General features: G+C 39.6%; 1 protein-coding gene across 3 annotated transcripts in view; it reads right to left on the bottom strand.

The window, feature by feature from the left end:
• The window catches only part of phactr2 (phosphatase and actin regulator 2), a 60,099-nt gene that overhangs the window by 28,291 nt on the left and 11,857 nt on the right, over nucleotides 1-19,951 (bottom strand). The window contains exon 1 of one of the 3 annotated variants that reach the window (XM_037781306.1): nucleotides 9,852-10,164. The exons of the other annotated variants lie outside the window; for them this stretch is intronic. Coding sequence (XP_037637234.1) covers nucleotides 9,852-9,897 — 46 coding nt within the window. The 5' untranslated portion in view covers nucleotides 9,898-10,164. Of the gene's footprint in view, nucleotides 1-9,851; nucleotides 10,165-19,951 lie in introns of those variants that run through there. 3 annotated transcript variants of the gene reach the window in all.

Below are 19,951 nucleotides of genomic sequence, written 5' to 3'. Positions count from 1 at the left end.
CTTGAGTCCAGCTAGATGTTTGTGCCAGATGTAATGAAATTCCCTCAAGGCGTTCCTGAGATATCGCTTTCACAAGGCTGGGACGGACGTGAGGTCACAGTGACCTTGACCTTTGACCACCTAAATACAATCAGTTCATCCTTGAGTCCAAGTGGACATTTGTACCAAATTTGAAGAATATCACATTCAGAAAAATGGGACAAACGGATGGCAACCGGAAAACATAATGCCATGGCTGTCATCAAACTATTGGAGGAAAATTTAATTAAATTGTTGCGCCTGTTAGAATAATAACTACACTGTCAAGGATGTGGTGTGTGTGTGTGTAATTATCTTGTGTATGTGTCCCTCTTAGACATGCTGACCTGCCCTCATCTCTTTTACAAACACACACGTTTATTACCAATGAAAATATGAGAGTGCGGTGGTAGGGGGGATGGCCAGTCTTAACAAGGGGTGGTGATCCCCCCCCGCCCCACGATACAATATTATCATGATACTTAAGTCGCGATACGATCTTATTGCGATTTTAAACATTTTGTATTGCGATAACATATATTGAGATTTGTTACCTTTTCTCAACTGCAAATTTTGCAGTTTGTCAACATCTGTTTTATCTAATAAGATACAGTTTTCACTCTAGCGTAACTTTGGAACGTTATTTAGCGTTCTTCATGGTTGGTACCAATGGATTCCTTATGTTTTCTAGTTTCATATGATACCAGTATCTTCTAGCTTTAAGACTGAGCCCGCCACAACCTCTGAAAGACAGAATAGCATCCAGGCCCGCCAGTGAGCCATCAGATTGTTAAGAGGTTAATAGTTTATATAGTAAAAGATTGATACTTGACGTCTGTGTATCGATACTATATTGCCACGCAAAATATTGCGATACTATGCTATATCGTTTTTTTCCCCCCACCCCTAGTCTTAACCTTTGGCTGTTAAAGACAGTCATGTGACTGAGCATCTGACCGCAGCTCATGTCCTTCTCAATAACTACTGACAGAAACATAAAGGTTGTTGAAAAGGCAACAGTTCAGTGTTTTCTCAAAACCTATTTAAGAGGGTTATGCAGCAACATGGTCAGCAGAAAAAGAGCTGGAAACAGCAAAGTTGGCCGGATGATTCAGATCTTCAGCACATTTATGAGGATTTTTTAGTTAGGTAGTCATTTGCCCAACAGCACCAAAGCCGGTGTTTGAAAGGTAAAGCCAAAGAATGCAGCTGGACTCAAGGAAAATTGAAAACAATTTGAAACTGTAATATTTTCTCACATCTGATGCAGCTAATCCGTATTTTAGCCTTCAGCTCAATTTTTTATCAATCAATACCCTGTTGATTGGTTGGATCTCACCCAGCACTGACGCCAATACTAGGGTAGGTGTTGTTGGCCATCTGGTGCTAAATACACTTCACTGATGGACACCAGCTGAAAGTGATGAGTTTAAACTGCCTCTGACTGCGGCTTACTGGTGATGGTAGATCAATGTAGAGCATCCTGTATTATATCAAAAATAAAGATTATGGTGGAAATAGGGCTGTCAATCGATTAAAATGTTTAACCGTGATTAATTGCACAATTTTTATCTGTTCAAAATGTATATTAAAGGGAGATTTGTCAAGTATTTAATACTCTTATCAACATAGGAGTGAGCAAATATGCTTGCTTTATGCATTTATACATACATATTTATGTATGTATAAATGCAATTAACAACACAAAACAATGACAAATATTGTCCAGAAACCCTCACAGGTACTGCATTTAGTATAAAAAACAATGCTCCAATCATACAATGGCAAACTCCAAGTCCAACAGGCAACAACAGCTGTCAGTGTGTCAGTGTGCTGACTTGACTATGACTTGCCTCAAACAGCATGTGATTATCATAAAGTGGGCATGTCTGTAAAGGGGAGACTCGTGGGTACCCATAGAACCCATTTTCATTCACGTATCTTGAGGTCAGAGGTCAACGGACCCCTCTGAAAATCTCCATGACAGTTTTTCCTTGTCAAAATTTAGCGTGAGTTTGGAGCATTATTTAGCCTCCTTTGTGACAAGCCAGTATGGCATGGTTGGTACTAATGGATTCCTTAGGTTTACTAGTTTCATATGATTTCAATGTCTTCCCTTTAGCATTAAACCTGAGCCCGCTACAACCTAAAAATCGCAAGTTGCATTAATGCGTTAAAGACATTTGTGGCGTTAAAACAAATTTGCGTTAACACGTTATTATCATGTTAACTTTAACAGCCCTAGTTTAAAGCATTCGGTGGTCTACAGGTGAGTTATGTTATCTAGAAAAAGATGGCTCATCAGGTTGGTGCTCCAATAATGAAAAGCATTACTGCTGCAGCATGTTCGTTTTTTTTAAGTATGGATTGTAAAATCACAGCATGACATTAAACTATCCATGTGCGATTGCTCTCAGCAGGAATTTTGCTCGCCTTATGACCCTGACTGTTGAGGGATGTAGCAAAACAACACACAGACACAACGGGGCAATTAAAAGCACAAAAACCAAGAGTGAAGACATGGAAAAGTGCAGGGCAGAAGCCAGCACACGCTCTCCCCTGACACCAATTTAATTCTCTCTCTCGCACACACATACACACACACACACACACACACACACTCATTTCCTGTTCCTGTGTTGATATCAAATCGCAACAATACGTGCATTTCAGCAGCTGCTTTGTGCAGCTAATGATGGGAAAATCAGTAACGGCGATTATCATCCCCATTAGTCCAACTATTAAACCTCTAGCGGGAACCAAATAGGGACAATGGACGGGCTTATTACTAGCAGAGCAGAGAAGGGAGGAAGATAGAGAAAGAAGACAAGAGAAAGGAAAGAGAAACAGTGGGGGATTATTGTTGACATTAGAGAATAGAGAAAAGAAAATAGGAAGAGAAAGAGAAAGAGATAGTGAACTGACAGTCTTTTGGAAAGGATAGATGGTGTGCTTCATCTCTTTCTGAGCAAATCCTTATATTAGTTATTAGAACAGTTTAAACCAAACCAGAGCCATACAGATGGCAAGGTTGAGATTTGATTGATACACGTCATGTAGCAATACAGGAAATGGATATTTGCGTAAGCTTACATTCCTGTGACACACACATGCAATGCATAGAATCACAGAAATCTCACAGTAGAGCAACTTAACACTAAATCGTCCCATTATTATAATGTGCATTTACACAATTTTGCACTACATTAAAAAATGATGTGACATTTACTTTATGTAACGTTTGGACAAATTTTCAGACATATCAAAATAGAACATATATGCAATGAACATTAGAATCACCGTATGTACAGTATATGTTAATGTTACTTTTTAAGAAAATGAAGGAAATACATAAACTAGGGCTGTCAATCCGTTCAAATATTTAATCGCGATTAATCGCATGATTGTACATAGTTAATCATGATTAATTGCAAATGAATCTAACTTTTTTATCTGTACAAAGTGTACCTTAAAGGGAGATTTGTCAAGTATTTAATCAACATGGGAGTGGGCAAATATGCTGCTTTATGCAAATGTATGTATATATTTATTATTGGAAATCAATTAACAACACAAAACAATGACAAATATTGTCCAGAAACCCTCACAGGTACTGCATTTAGCATAAAAAATATGCTTAAATCATAACATGGCAAACTGCAGCCCAACAGACAACAACAGCTGTCAGTGTGTCAGTGTGCTGACTTGACTATGACTTGCCCCAAACTGCATGTGATTATCATAAAGTGGGCATGTCTGTAAAGGGGAGTGGGTACCCATAGAATCCATTTTCATTCACATATTTTGAGGTCATAGGGTAAAGGACACCTTTGATAATGGCCATGCCAGTTTGTCGTCGACCAACATTTTTTATTTTTTTTTTTAAACACGAAATGGCCCTCTCTGAAGCCACGTTAACAGAGTTTGGTTTGTCCGTTCTGGGCTACTGAACTGGGCTAGATCCCCCTAAATGTTTCATCGTGTACCTTTAAACTACGACTGAGAATAGGCCTGTATTAATTCACTTCATTTTGATGTTGTGGAGGGTGTTGCTGTTTGATAATCTTTGGGAACCACTGATCTAAACAACCCAAAAAATGAGACTGTGTCCTCCCAAGAAGAACGACCACATCAGTCGTTCCAGGAAATGCCCAAAAATGACATACGTTTAAGTTCAAATGACAATACTCTCTAACAGCCATAGTAATTATGACAGGAGCAAAGGAGGAAGTCAAGTGACGTTGTTATAGATTGAGGAGATCAGGGTGAGGTTGAGGTTGATGGATTGGTCAACAAAACATCTTAGAGACATTTTTTTTTTTAAAACCTAACCAGCAACAAAAGGAAGTAACACCATAAACCACTATCAGTAAACAGACAGCTAAAGACTACAATACACTGTAAAGTAGCAGCTTAACCACAAAGCCTCAGAAAGACAAAGTTGTACTCTACAATATGTCAAATGAAATTAGACACACTGTAAACTGCACGTCCTCATCAACCAGAAAAGATTAAATGACCACAATTCATGGCTTCAGTTAAAGGGTAACTTCGTTATTTTTCAACCTGGACCCTATTTTCTCATGCTTTTGTGTCTAAGTGACTAATGATGACAACACTTTCTGAAATTGGTCCAGTATTGAGGGACAACACTGTAGCCGGCAGCCGCGAAACAAGCAGCGTCATTGTAACGTTACGTTCACTAAAAGTGCTCTGACAGGCTCAGATTGTTATTTTAAGTGTCTGACAACATTATGGAAAGGACCATACAGAGAAGTGTTTTAAAGAATCGATACACTATCACAAAACATAATATTGCGATACTTCTTTCTTACACCCCTAATCCACATTTTTGAAATCATTTAAATATTCAACCATAACACTGAATATCTCAACACTAAGCTACGCTTTCTGTAATCCAACACAACAAAACTCTGCCTAGCTGCCACTCGCGTTTCCACCATGGATGTATTCCTCTATTCCACCGTTGTCTTCCGGCAACACGTCAACTCGCCATATTTCAGAGGAGACTTCTCCTTGAGCAAAACTCTTTCCATAATGTCACTTATGATAACAATCAGAGCCTGTCATGGGAAAAACAAGCACTTTTAGTGGATGTAAATGACGGTGCCAGCTTGCCCCAATAGCACCATATTGCAGCTTGTGAGCAGCTGTCATCTAAAGCGCTCTCCCTCAATACTAAATACTTTCACAAATTTTTGCCCATATCAGTCAGACAGACACAAAAACATGGGAAAATAGGGTCCAAAAAAAATACCAAAGTTACCCTTTAAGTATTATACAAACATTGGTCAGTTATGAAAATTAAAATCCATTCATCACACACAAGAACTGCAAACGTTTGCAGTTTCACAGCAATCCTTCATTTCAGGCAGGACAGATCCGTCCAAGAAAATCAAAATAATGCTGACTACAGCTATTTAATCACGGCAATGTGGCTCCAATCCACTTCAGGTTAACTCATGGATGTTATTACACATAAAAACTGCCTACTCGACTCCATGATTCCACACCGAGGCATTTTATTTTGAAACAGATGACTCGCAATGTCATGCTAGAAGGGTGAGTCAGGATTGGGATCTACAGCAGCTGTGGAAATGAGTTGGATAATCAGAAACACAACTTGATACACGGCAGACGCCTCAATGAAGTAATCGCACACAGGATATATTCAACGAACCGTTAATAATTGTATGTAATGTTAGGGGATAAAGTGGCGACGTATTGCGACAAAGCCAGCATGTTTTTTTTCAGACGTTATGGCAGGAACATGTGTTGAGGAGGAGGGGAAAGGGAGAGGCTTCCTTCCTTCACTGCAAGTCACCGGGGAGGGAAGAAGCAGACGTCACGAACAGAGGAAGAGGGATGGAGGGGGAGAAAGAGAGACACAAAAGAGAGGAGAAGACGGAGAAAGAGGTGGAAACTGAGGTGGGGCAAAAGAAAATGTGGGAAAGAGGAGGGCAGAAGGAAAACGGGGAAGGAAAGAAGAAGAAAATAAGGCAAAAAGAGGTGTTGGATGAGAGCGGAGGGAGGGAGGGGCGACACTGGGCACCAGCTGATGTTTTAACACTTGGGTCATTTCTTCCAAATCTTTCTCCAATGTAGGCCAGAGAAGCACAGTACTGTTTAACTCATGATACTCACAGGACCTACTGTAGCAGCTTGGATTAAGTCAGGAGTAAATCAAACAGGAAACTGCAGTTTTACAGTGTTTTAACGCAGAGTCATAACTCACTAAGGCTCAGAGGATATCAGCTATTATGTTAATGATGTTTCAATAAGACAAAATCACTTCCCTCTCCTGCTCTTAGTGCTGTAGATTCAGCATTTAAAGCATCGTAATGTAACCAACAATGCAGCCATGCCGAGCATATAGATCATTATTATTATTATAGCCTCAGGTTCCTATATGCGCGCTGGCTTAAGTGTGCTACAAAACAGTCTTGAGTTTTACTTTAAATGCTGACAGCGTCATAAAAAAAGGTCCAGTTTTGTTTTCATCCGGCGTCCTTCGTCCCTTCCTGTGCCTCGCGGCCTTAAAGCGTTCCCATAAAAAATGTGAACAAATGTGTGAAATGTTTACTTTTATGGCTCATGGAGAGACAAAGGGCTACAGATGGCCAGAAAAAACTAAAGTGTGGAGCGGTACAGCACGTTCTCGCACACTCCTGTGCTGTCGTAGTCTCATATTTTATATTTTAAGGCTTTATGTCACTCTGTGCTTCATCAGGGAGTCATAGTACAAAGACACACCATATAAAAAAATCTGAGTAAAAAAAGTCACTATGTGAAATGGCTACTATGGGGACTAACATCATTATACATGAATACAATTGGGCTCATTGGATCCACAAGAGTCTCATTTTTACAGTGATACCCAATTCATGTAATTCCCAGACTGTTTAGGGACCCCAGTATGCAGAAATATTCAAACACACCATTTTTAGAATAGGTGAAAATTACACATTTATACTGCATGCAAAAAAACTGCATGGTTTTTGCCCTAAACTGCATGTGATTATCATAAAGTGGGCATGTCTGTAAAGGGGAGACTCATTGATACCCATAGAACCCATTTTCAATAACATATATTGAGGTCAGAAGTCAAGGGACCCCTCTGAAAATCGCCATGACAATTTTTCCTCGTCAAAATTTAGTGTGAGTTCGGAGCATTATTTAGCCTCCTTCGTGCCAAGTATTAGTACCAATAGATTCTTTGGATTTTCTAGTTTCATATGATGCCATTACATTCACTCTAGCTTCATAACTGAGGCCGCTACGACTTCTGAAAGACAGAATAACAGCCGGGACCGCCGGCGGGCCATCAAATTTTTCAGTTGTTAATTAAAAATCTATACAGTATCGCAAAACATAATATCGCAATACTCATGTGTATCGATATTTTCTTATACCCTAATTACAGGCTCGACTACTTTTTGTAGCCGTAATCAAAACAGTTGGGTTTGTGTTACAATAAAATACAGTCAGAAATTCTTTGATATTTAAAGTTAATTTCTTAATAACAGCACATAACAATAACAATCTCACCACAGAATCCAATTAGGAGCAGTTCAAAAGCTTTTCGATCACATGACACGATCTTCCTCAGCAGGTGGAGTCGTGGATATGACAACTGAGTAACTCCATTTACTGAGGAAGACTGCGTGATACGATCAAAAGCTCTAGAACAGCTATGAAGCAGACCGTGTTAGCAAAATGATTATTTAAATCAGGAGATATCCGATGAGGTCTCAACCCACCTGAACACATTCGAGAGATTTTGGACTGATGCTTTGCACGGCGCTCTTTACCACCATCATCAAAACGGCAAAAGAATTGGGAAGAATAGTGTTCATCCCTTTGGAGAATCTAAGCCAAGGAGTAGTGAAGATGACACCTTGTGTTGTTTTTGTCTTTATTTAGTCAACAATCTCTAAACTAAAATGGTAAATTGCAGTCAATTGCATTTACTTTGTACGTCTGGTATCGCCCTCGACAGTGAAAATCAAACCTGCGTGACAGTCACAACTGATATTAAGATTATATTCAAAAGGATATGACCGGTTTTTTTTATCTTGTAGTAGGTTATTTTTAGAGGAAATACCCTAATAGAGATCTATACAACTGTGACAACTAGACCTGAAACGATGAGTCCAGAGCTGCTTGAGGATTTGCTGCTTTTATTTCTCCCATGATTAATTGAATATCTTTAGGTTTTGGACTTTTGTTTGGACAAAACAAGACATTTGAAGACATCACCTTTGGGCTTCCCAAAATTGTTCTCTATGACATTTTATAGGTCAAACAATTAATCAATTCATTGAAGAAATAATCAGCAGAATATCAATAAGGAAAATAAACTTAAAGGTCCCATATCATGCTCATTTTCAGGTTCATACTTGTATTTTGCGTTTCTACTAGAACATGTTTGCATGCTGTAATGTTAAAAAAAATACTTTATTTTCCTCATACTGTCATCCTGAATATACCTGTATTTACCCTCTGTCTGAAACGCTCCGTTTTAGCACATTTTGACAGAATTGCATCAGAATTGCATCAGAATTGCGGTGCTAGGCAACAGCTTGGGTCCATGTGTACTTCCTGTCAGCTGATGACATTCACATACACTGCAACCAGGAAATTGACTGGGACACATTTAGAATGTTTACGTTTAAAATTGTGTCAATGGTCTAAATATTGTATATTCGTGACATCACGAATGGGCAGAAATCCTGACAGCTTGTTTCAAAAGCTCAGTTTCTGAATACACGCTGTGTGTATTTCCCTGTGGATTGAGTGTTTCCATACTTTCACAATATTTATATAGGACTTAAGCCTGCTTTATAATAAAAAAAACATGAAAATCTCACTTTGTTTTAATATGGGACCTTTAAATTGGAACCCTAGATTAATCTTTTCTGTAATCTTTCAAGAAAAAAATGACAAATTATGTTTTGACATTTTGGGGTTTTGAAGTGTGGCAATTTGATAACAGTATCTTGGGCTCTAGAGGAAACTGTGGCATCCAGTAAACCAAACATTCAATCGATGAATCGATAATGAAAATAATCATTATAGCTGCAGCCCTAGTCATCAAAATCTTGAGCTTTGCAACTGTCAAACCTGAATTATAATAAGTGATGCCATTTTTTCCTATGAAGCCTTTACAAAGATGAGTATATAGGCCCACTTGTTGACTTCTTTGACATGATGTAGTCTTGGATAATAATAAGGATCTAATATATAGGACTGTGAATTAAAAGTAAATCCACTTAGATAGATAGCACTGAGTTTAGAGAGGCTTCATCCAGATAGATCTCTAAGGTCTCCAAGTAGGAAAACAAACTCTAAGCTGTTCATCTGGACTCATGTCAAACTGGTTGCTAAATACATAAACTCACATATTAAGTGCACTGCAGCAACAAAACAACAACTCCTTGGTTACACAACACACTCACACTGCTGTAAGCCTCTTTATAACACTAGTTATTTCACCAGTTTTCACCAACAACTGGGCAACACATTGACAAGACACATTGAGACACATTGAGACACATTGAGACACACTGAGACACACTGAGACACATTGAGACACATTGAGAGGATGCGTTTGAATTAGCTGACTTCCTATTAGCATGAGAGCTTTGAGCGCTTTGTTGCTTGTGTTGAGGAAGATGTGAAGAAGTTTTCGACGAATTATCAGACAGAAATGTTAAAAGACAGAAAGCAGAAATGAGCAGACATCCTGAGTAAAGATAGCGGAATGTGTGTGTGTGTGAGAGAGAGAGAGAGAGAGAGAGAGAGACACTCACCGCCTGCAGGCTGAGACACGGCAGCAGACACAGCAGTCTGACCCATATTATTATTCAGCTACTCCTCCGGACCGAGCCCCCAAAACAGGCTTCACCACCCCGAGATCAGGGCCTCCTGTCCCCTCCTCCGCAGCCACCAACTTTGTTCATTTCCCACAAAAAGTTTCAGACCGTGATGGCTGAGTCGCTGGAAACTTGCTTCACTGACTGACTGAGTGAGTGAGTCGCTACTACGTCGCAACTTCCCCTCCCTCTTCCTACCACCACTACACCTCCTCCTCCTCCTCCTCCTCCTCCTCCTCCTCCTCCTGTGAGCAGCTGAAGAATGCCTCTCATTCCACGGTGCAGATTAGAGGAGCTGCTGATGGGGTCAAAGGGTGAAAGAGGTCTGACACCTTCAGCAGCCACTAGTTTACACTAGTGGTCTACCACATACAGTGGATGGAGGAAGTTTTCAAATATGTTACTTAAAAGTAAAACTATACCAATACAGCAATGTCAAAGTATTCCAAAACAAGTAAAAGTATTGTATTCAAAATCCTAATAAGTATCATAGCTAAATTTACAAAGTATTCAAAGTAAAAGTATTCCACTGCAAGTAAAAGGGCTGCATTCAAAATCCTATTAAGTATAATAAGTATCATAGCTAAATTTACAAAGTATTCAAAGTAAAAGTATTCCACTACGAGTAAAAGTGCTGCATTCAAAATCCTATTAAGTATAATAAGTATCATAGCTAAATTTACAAAGTATTCAAAGTAAAAGTATTCCACTACGAGTAAAAGTGCTGCATTCAAAATCCTATTAAGTATAATAAGTATCATAGCTAAATTTACAAAGTATTCAAAGTAAAAGTATTCCACTGCAAGTAAAAGGGCTGCATTCAAAATCCTATTAAGTATAATAAGTATCATAGCTAAATTTACAAAGTATTCAAAGTAAAAGTATTCCACTGCAAATAAAAGGGCTGCATTCAAAATCCTATTAAGTATAATAAGTATCATAGCTAAATTTACAAAGTATTCAAAGTAAAAGTATTCCACTACGAGTAAAAGTGCTGCATTCAAAATCCTATTAAGTATAATAAGTATCATAGCTAAATTTACAAAGTATTCAAAGTAAAGTATTCCACTACGAGTAAAAGTGCTGCATTCAAAATCCTATTAAGTATAATAAGTATCATAGCTAAATTTACAAAGTATTCAAAGTAAAGTATTCCACTACGAGTAAAAGTGCTGCATTCAAAATCCTATTAAGTATAATAAGTATCATAGCTAAATTTACAAAGTATTCAAAGTAAAAGTATTCCACTACGAGTAAAAGTGCTGCATTCAAAATCCTATTAAGTATTCCTAGCTAAATCTAAGTACTAAAAGTAAAAGTACTCCAATACAAGTAAAACACCTGCATTCAAAATCCAAAGAAGTATTCTTAGCTAAATGTACAAAGTATCAAATATAAAAGCATTCCACTACAAGTAAAAGACCTGCATTCAAAATCAGTGGTGCAAAGTAACTAAGTACATATACTCAAGTAGGCTAATGTACAATTTTGAGGTACTTTTTCCTCTGCTTAATACTTCTAATCCTTTACATTTCAGAGGGAACATTTAGATATTTGTTACTTTTCAGATTAAGATTTGACATCATATCAAATCATATAATAATGATATAAAATACAACCATTTGGTTCATGACCCCTTACAAAAGATGTGTTTAGTTGGGGTCCTTGGCCATGTTTCAGATGTCTATGAGTGATTTCCCCTCTAAACTTCTCAGATGGTTTCAGTTAAATAATCGTTTGAGGTCCAAAGTGGTCAAATATGCATTATTTTTTAAAAATAAATAAATAAATAAATAAAAAGATTAGAGAATATTTCAAATAATGAAAACAGATTTTGTAGTAGAACTTTCTTCTTTCCTTCTCCCATTAAAGCTGTAGTGGGTAGAAATGGAGCAGGTATGATTAAAAAAAGTAATTTTTATAAAACAGTCACTACATCCTGACAGTAGTGCATAAAACTCTGAAAAACTGAAAAAAATCATGTGCCTCTGTCTCCTCCGGTGCTCCTAACGGCATCTGCAACATTTCACAGACCGGAGGAAAACAACCAATCAGAGTCAAGCTGGAGCCTTACCGTCTCTGAGCAGCTGTCAATCACTCGTGAACTCCGATCAAACGGTCAAACTAGGCAGCGCTGATCAAATATGAATCAATATTCTGTTACTGTAATGCCTATTTCTCAAATGTTTTCATAAACATCTTGTAGTGTACTGTTTAGCTGTAAAATGAGAAAGTTTATGACCCGGCGGCCATGTGAGATCTGTTGAGGAAATACCAAACACCGCCCACCAGCCAAAGCACAGCCAATAGGAACGCTCTCTCTCTGAAATGACCTGTGATTGGCCAAAGTCTCCTGTCATGGGCTACATTTTTTAAAGCCTGAAAACAGAGCCATGAGGAGGTGCAGAAGTCTAGTTTTCTCTCAGAACACTTGAATTACAATATGCTGAAAGCTTATTATGGAATTCTTGCCCAATGATGCGACACAACATTGTTGTTAGCACTGCTGCTTCACAGCAAGAGGGTCGCAGGTTCAAACCCGGCTCGGGGCCCTTCTGTGTGGAGTTTGCATGTTCTCCCCATGTTAGCGTGGGTTTTCTCCGGGTTCTCCGGCTTCCTCCCACAGTCCAAAGACATGCAGGTTAGGTTAATTGTTGACTCTAAATTGCCCGTAGATGTGAATGTGAGCGTGAATGGTTGTCTGTCTCTATGTGTCAGCCATGTGATAGTCTGGCGACCTGTCCAGGGTGTACCCCGCCTTCGCCCAATGTCAGCTGGGATCGGCTCCAGCCCCTGAATAGGATACGCAGTTACAGTTAATGGATGGATGGATCTGTTTCATTCAGTTAGCATCTTTATTTTTACTTTCTATTTTATTTCTCTATTTTTAAACCCTATATTTATAAGTCACTTATATTACCATGTGTTTCTTTGATGTCATGTCCCAAAGCCTGTTTATGTCTTATGTAAGAAGAAGAAGAAAGAAAGAAAACCGGAATTTCATTCATTTTGGTTTAAGTGTCACTGCTGATTTATAGACATATACTTATAGGCTTTAAAATGAAACATTGAAAGATATCTGTGGGATCAGGCTTGGGGTTCGACAAACCCCAGTGTGGCACAATAAATTAAGCTCACAGTCCATGATGGATCAATTAGCTCAGGGTCTGGACAGAGTCTGTGGCTCCAGAGGACAGTCAGTACAGTACAAGCTCTAGCAGGGAGGCCATTTATTTGGGGGAAAAAAGGAGATGACAGTGAATCCTGAATCCAGCTTTCAGTGGGCCAAAGGGGAGCAAAGGCAGAAATCTGTCAAGGTTTGTGAGCACAGCCTTTAAATCCTTTGATGGTAGGACAGAGAAATAATATCTGTTTAATGTTAGACACATGAGCTCTCACGACTCCTCTAAGACGACTGTGGCAAACCAAGCCAAACACTCCTGCTGTGACTCTCAATATGGGAGTCTACTAGAGTGTAGCATGTGTGTGTGTGTGGGTGTGTGCGTCTGAGAGAGAGAGAGACAGACAGAGAGAGAGTTTTATCTGTCATCACTGTCAACAAAGTGTCAGTTGAGGCCTTGACAGAATTGGGTGGTCAGACAGTCAGTCAGTGCACAAACACAAACACACAGGGTGACATTATGGAATCAAACTTGCCTGATCTGGAAGTGAAATGGACAAGACTGCCATCTAGTGTTAACAACACAACTCAAATACTACTAGAGATGATTTTAACTCATTCTCATTTAAAACCTTTGTCTCTGCTTCTCCATGTCACTGTTGTACACCCCTCATTTTCTCCCTTAATAGTCATTAAAGCGTGAGAAGCCACACTCAGAGAGAGCGTGTATATAATCACATAAGAGAACACATTCTTGACATGGATTATTTGCTGCAATAGGATAAATAAAGCCAGCAGCGAACTAACAAAAAATTTGGCAAGTTCATACAGGAAAAAGGGGGCGATCAAAACGTAGCACTTTGTGTGGCCGATTTAAGTCTTCTCACAAGATTCTTTATCTGATATTGACATCATTAAACATAAATACCTTTGAGTATATTTAAAGTTTCAGTAGGCAGAATATTTTTGGCATCACTGTGAAAAAAACTCCATAATAACCTTTCAGTATATTGTAATTCAAGTGTTCTGAGAGATAACTAGACTTCTGCACCTCCTCATGGCTCTGTTTTCAGGCTTTAAAAAATCCAGCTGTGACGGGAGGCTTTGGCCAATCGCAGGTCATCTCAGAGAGAGAGCGTTCCTATTCTCCCCCAGCTTTAAAGGTCTTACTGATAACATTTTTATGTAGATGAATATTTAAAAAAAAAAAAAAATACATCCACAGAGCTTTTAGAAAGGTGTTGAATAAAAGTATGGCTTTTCCTGAAAAAAAAAATATTACGATTGTAAATTAATCATTTAAAAAATGTTGGCGGGTCCAAAATTAATGTTTTGTTTATCTCTGTGGAAGATATCTGACGTTTGGTTCCCACTTTAACAAGGCTTGTGAGCCAATTGTATAACGACGTTGGTATCATGTGGTATCTCTGGGTCGTCAGTTAGAGTGGAAAAAACTGATAAATGGCTGAGATTGACAGTAAGAGCCTGGCAATGACTTGTAGTGAAGTGAATACAATAATAATAATAATAATAATAATGTAATGGGGGAGGGAAGGTGAGACATCTAGTGGCTGAATGTTATCAATAGCACCTTTAATGTACTTAATATAATATTTGACAGCAGTTTGAGAGCCTTTGCAAAGACTTCAAATCCAGTTTTGTTTGTATACAATAATGCAAGCCTTTTATACGTTCACACCTGAGAGCTGCCATGACGACCGCAGGGACTGTTAGCGAATAAAATGGAAGTGGATAATTGAGACAGGAAGGAAGTCAGTGAGGAGGTGGGAGGATAAAGACAGGGCAGGAGGATGGAAGTACTTAGTAAAGTTAACGTAGGAGAGTGACTGCATTAGTATTGACTGTGAGGTAATGTCATTAACTTGATGTATCATCGATGCATTCTTAATTTGTTGGAGGCTACACGTGTCTTAAAGGAGATTCAGATCACTAAAGGTCAGGTCTAACAGGGTGAGAAATGATTTTGTCTTTCATGCCATCAAATTGTTAAATTCAGCTCATGATCAGTCTTCCATATGATATTGATGAGTGATGACCATCACTAAATGGTTAATTGATGATTGAGTTGGATGCACTTCAAGTTTAATGCGTTGCTTTCATTGCTGTACATAGTTTTGTGTCAGCTTATATAGTGGGTTTTAGCATATGTTTTACATATTTTTATTGTACGTTTTTATGTTCTGTGTGTGTTCTCTGTTTCATCTGGCTGCAGATAAATTTCCCTATTGGGGTTGGGGTTGCACATTACAGTTCACACTCCATCTGCCTAAAAAAACAAACAATGTTCTCCTGTAATGATTATGATGTGCCATGTGATCATGGATCTTATCAGTTATTTCACATACTGACAGTGACTCTAAACCCATGGCAATGCAACAGGACCCTACCTGACCTGATTAGACTGAATATAATTGGGACCCAGCATTTATGCTACTCTAAGCCCCAGCACAAATAACCCTTCAGAGCCGTGGAGGACATTATACAACTGTTTTCACAGGCTCAGTAGTAGGCTATATTATATAGACATTCTACGCATATTCACATTGATTTTCATGTGTACAATTTTGTTATTAAAAAGGGAACTTTTCAATAACATTTCAGTTTCATCTCCTTTTATTGTACTCATATTTTTGCCTGTGAAATTCCTATATAATGTTAGTTTCAGTAATGTTCAAGTGTAATCATTGTGTTCCTTTAAAGGTGCTAAATGCAAGATTGGGAGCATTTCTATTGCATCCACACGGCAACACAACGTAACGCAACAACATGGCGACAGCTGAGCCGGGCGGTAGTGGCTAGAAGGGAGCCTGCAAACTGGGGGCACTCTCACGAGACTGTCAAGGTTAGGCATTGACCTTGAATAGTTGAGGTTAGGATAGGTTGTTGCATGCGTAAAGAGTCATGTGAGAGTTTTTGCAAGTTTTTGCAGATCTCAGATCAGATTTTGCAGTTTGCGGGCTCCCTTCTAGACACAACCTGAGCCGGCGGCTCGTAGCTAAGGGTGCTACGCTTCCAGACGGCGTTATCAGCTGTAAACGCCGTATGAGAGCAGTGCAGAGTGGCGGCCATGAGCTATAGCCAGTTGGGCACGCTCACGTGCACTGACATGCACTAAAAGGCACGCATGGCCGGCCCAGCTATGTCAACAAAGCAAGGAGAAGCTTGGATTACAACACACACAGAGGGAGAGCGACTTCTTGGTGTGTGTGTGTGTGTGTGTGTGAAAGAGACGGATAGACAGAGAGAGGTCAAGAAAATCAAAGCTTATCAACAGAAAACCCAAAGATAGATATAATATAATTGTGGCCACAAACTCACTATTGACCCTTCTGGCTACTCTAACTCTTTATTCCTCTGTGTCAATTATACTGATCGAACGAATGCAGGTCAAAGCTCCCTCTGGGTTGAGTTTAGATCAATCTGATGCTTTTACTGTAAATCTCTGCAAGAATATAGTATCTAAAATGGAGATCCTTGGGGATATACTCAAAGTCAAGAGCATTGGAATTTGTATGTCAAAGTGACACTTTTCAGGAAGCGAGTCCCGTTTGTCCTGACACTAAATAACAGAGATCATAGCTGCGGGAGGCTGACCTTTTCATTGACCGGAACAGCAAAAGTAAAGACAGGAGGGGAGGAGGAGGAGGAGGGCCCGAAGAAAGGAAAGGAGTCATCAAATATTAAGTAGTAGCCTCAGCGGAACAAGGGGGTAATAATTGTTTAAGTGCTACTTTTCAGAGCCTTTCTCCCCTCCCTTTGATTTATTTATTAAACTCGGTTACTGCCGTGGGTACAGTCTCTTAATATCGTCATAGCCTAAAGAACAGTCAGGAAATCTATATGTGTGCCATTTGGGCCAATTTGCTAAAAGGATTTTGTGCATTCACGACTTCAGTGATTGCCTAAAAAAATAACTTTCATTACAAGATGCCTATCTTACGGTTGCACGCCTAAATCCAAACTGCTCTATGTGTGTGAGGTTACACCAATGGCTTTTCTATGTTATTGGAGCAGCTAACCTTCTCACGAGTCAGGGGCCGTACATCTCTGTACCACAACAGTCTGTTCCAAACTGTCATAACAGTCAAGTGTGACTCAGCGAGGACCAGGCTCTGTTATACAAGCAAACCAGATGAGCTGAGAGGAGCAACTTCCTCGTTCTTAAATGGTCTGAGTACACAACCAGTGAAATCTCATCATGCAGTAGCATTGTGAAGCTTCATTTGTCCAAATCATAGTCTGTCAAATGCATTTGCAAAATGTGTCAAAATGTCATGGTTGGGATTTGTTAATGAGCTGTAAAATGCTTTATGTATTCAGAGTGTGTGAGGGTTCTGTGTCATTTGATTTTAAAGGACCAGTTTGTACCAATTAGTGGGATCTATTGGCAGAAATGGAATTAAGATATTAATACGTATTGTATTGTCTTGTGTATAAAGTATTGTGTTTTCTTTAGTGTATAATCACCTGTAAATAAGAATCATTATGTTTTTGTTACCTGAGATTGAGCCGTTTATATCTACATAGGGAGCGGGTCCTCTCCACAGAGTCTGCAATGTTGCACCACCATGTTTCTACAGCAGCCCAGAACGGACAAACTAAACACTTTTAACTTTTCCTGCTTGGGCTGGAGTCGATAATGTTACTCGCTCCCATCGCCGCTGCTCTCTCTCTCTCTCTCTCTTGCTTCACCACTCACTTCCCACATACACACACACTCTACTCTTACAACAACTGGCTCTAGAGAGGGCAATTTGTGTTTTCGCATTGGCCACCGTAGCAATCGCACACGTTTTAATCTGCAACCTCACCGCTAGATACCGCCAGATCCTACACACTGTTCCTTTTACAACATAACTACAATATAACATTACTGTTTTGCAAATATTAAAGAGTTGGGTGCATCGAGATAAATAGTTGGTGGTGCTAATTCTCCAGTGTGTGTCTTTTAACCATTGCAGAAGAAGATGGTGCAACAAGATAATGTAATTAAATTGTTGCTTATTTAATCATGAATATTTAATGTCATTCTCAGGTGCATACTTGTATTTGGGGTTTCTACTAGAACATGTTTAAATTCTTTAATGTTCAAAAATCACTTTCTTTTTTCTCCTACTGTCTGTCTGAATATACCTGTATTCACCCTCTGTCTGAAACGCTCCATTTTAGCGCCTGTCTCTTCAAGACCCCCTCCTGAAAAAGCCCAGTCTGTAAACTGCCAACTGCACACAGTGAAAGGAAGCCTGTATACAGTAAAACCAACCAATCATTCCGCCTTACGAACATGACTTTGTCCTCTTTCCACCTTCATACCCAAATATAACCCTGCTAAAAGGCTATTTACCTTATAATACTAACTGTACCGTATTTTATTGCATACAGTAGTGGTTACTGTCATTTCTCTCCCTCCTCACATATGCCAGCCTGCTTGTCTGAAACCTGATCTCCTGTTTGTTATATTCTGTTTGGCACAACCCATAAGCCGCCATCATTGCTAAAATGTTGCCTGTATAAATCAATAGTTGACATCCTGCCAGACAGGCAGCCAGAGAGCTGAGATAAAGCGAGCTCCAGAGAGACAGACAGAGGAAGAGACAGGGAAAGAGAGAGCTGGAGGGAAGATTGATACTGTAGTGTGGGGTCTTTAATAATAACCACAGAATAAAGGCCACAGCAGAGGGAAAATATAATATACAGACACTAAAACCCAAGCCGTGGCTGTGCTTTAAAAGTGTGCGATCTGAGGCCATAAGAGGACAGTGAATGTGTAAACAAAAGAGCAGCCTAAATTTATCTCTACACTTTCATATTCTAACTATATAAGGCCATGTTTTCTGTACAGATTTACTGGAGTTAAACACAAAAACAGCTGTACTAAATATGTCAGTCATGTTTGTCCAGATGTGTGGCTGTTAGTCAGGATATTATTGCTCTTATGGAGACTGAAAATGTTTCTGTGCGTATTCCCTTTCCTTTAGCGTGTTATATTGTTTTTTGTGCATGTAAAAGGTCTGCAAAAGTTACAAAGCCCAAAGTCCACGCCAAAGGGAGCTACAGAAACACTGCTCCTGAACTGCCTGAAACGCCTTGAAGGCTTTAAGTCCTGCCTTTTCTTCTGTAATGTGGTGATGTCACCAAGTAATACATTTGCATAACGGCTAGTTTGGCATACCCCCAAACAAAGCTGGTTAGAGCGGAGCTGGTGTCCAAAGAGTTTGGCTTTGTTGACCAATCACAACAGTGTATGGGGTCAGCTGACCCATCAGAGCAGACAACACATTCTCACTCCCAACTCGTCAAATACCGTTGCTTGGTCAGTGCCCCTCGGCATCGAAGACTGACGCACGGGGCACCCCACTTACCTCTAACCAGAGATGGCGTGTCAATATACGCTCGTTACATGCATAGTGTTCTTTCAAAATAAACTTCCGTTTTCACAGGAAGTTACGTTAAGGCAACACAACCAATTAGTTAGGGTTAGGAAATGGTTGTGGTTGACATTAACTTCACTGACTAGCAACTCACGTGACTCACGGGACTGACGATACCGATGAGTCACGTGACTAAAGACTGACGTGACAAAATAAGTCAACGTTACTTTTAGTTTCACACGGGACATGAACACCGGTCTCCTGGTTGAAAGTCTTGTGTTTGTTTGACCCATCCACCACACCTCCTGCCCGCCCTGAACGGACTCTCACGCCATTAATACTACGTCACTTGCTCCGACCGTTGAATAACGCCACTGGTGGGTTTACATTGGAGTTAGTTGAAAGCCCGGTTCGTCACATACTGTTGCAAAAGGGTGCCTCCGTGCATCGGTTTCTGATGCCAAGGGGCGCTTACCAAACGGCGGTATTTGACGAGTTTGGAGTGAGAACAGGTTGGAGCAGAC

This window comes from Sebastes umbrosus, chromosome 10 (assembly GCF_015220745.1).
Source record: "Sebastes umbrosus isolate fSebUmb1 chromosome 10, fSebUmb1.pri, whole genome shotgun sequence".
Lineage (NCBI taxonomy): Eukaryota > Metazoa > Chordata > Actinopteri > Perciformes > Sebastidae > Sebastes > Sebastes umbrosus.
Note: the sequence above shows the minus strand (reverse complement) of the source record. Positions and strands in the feature narration are given on the sequence as shown.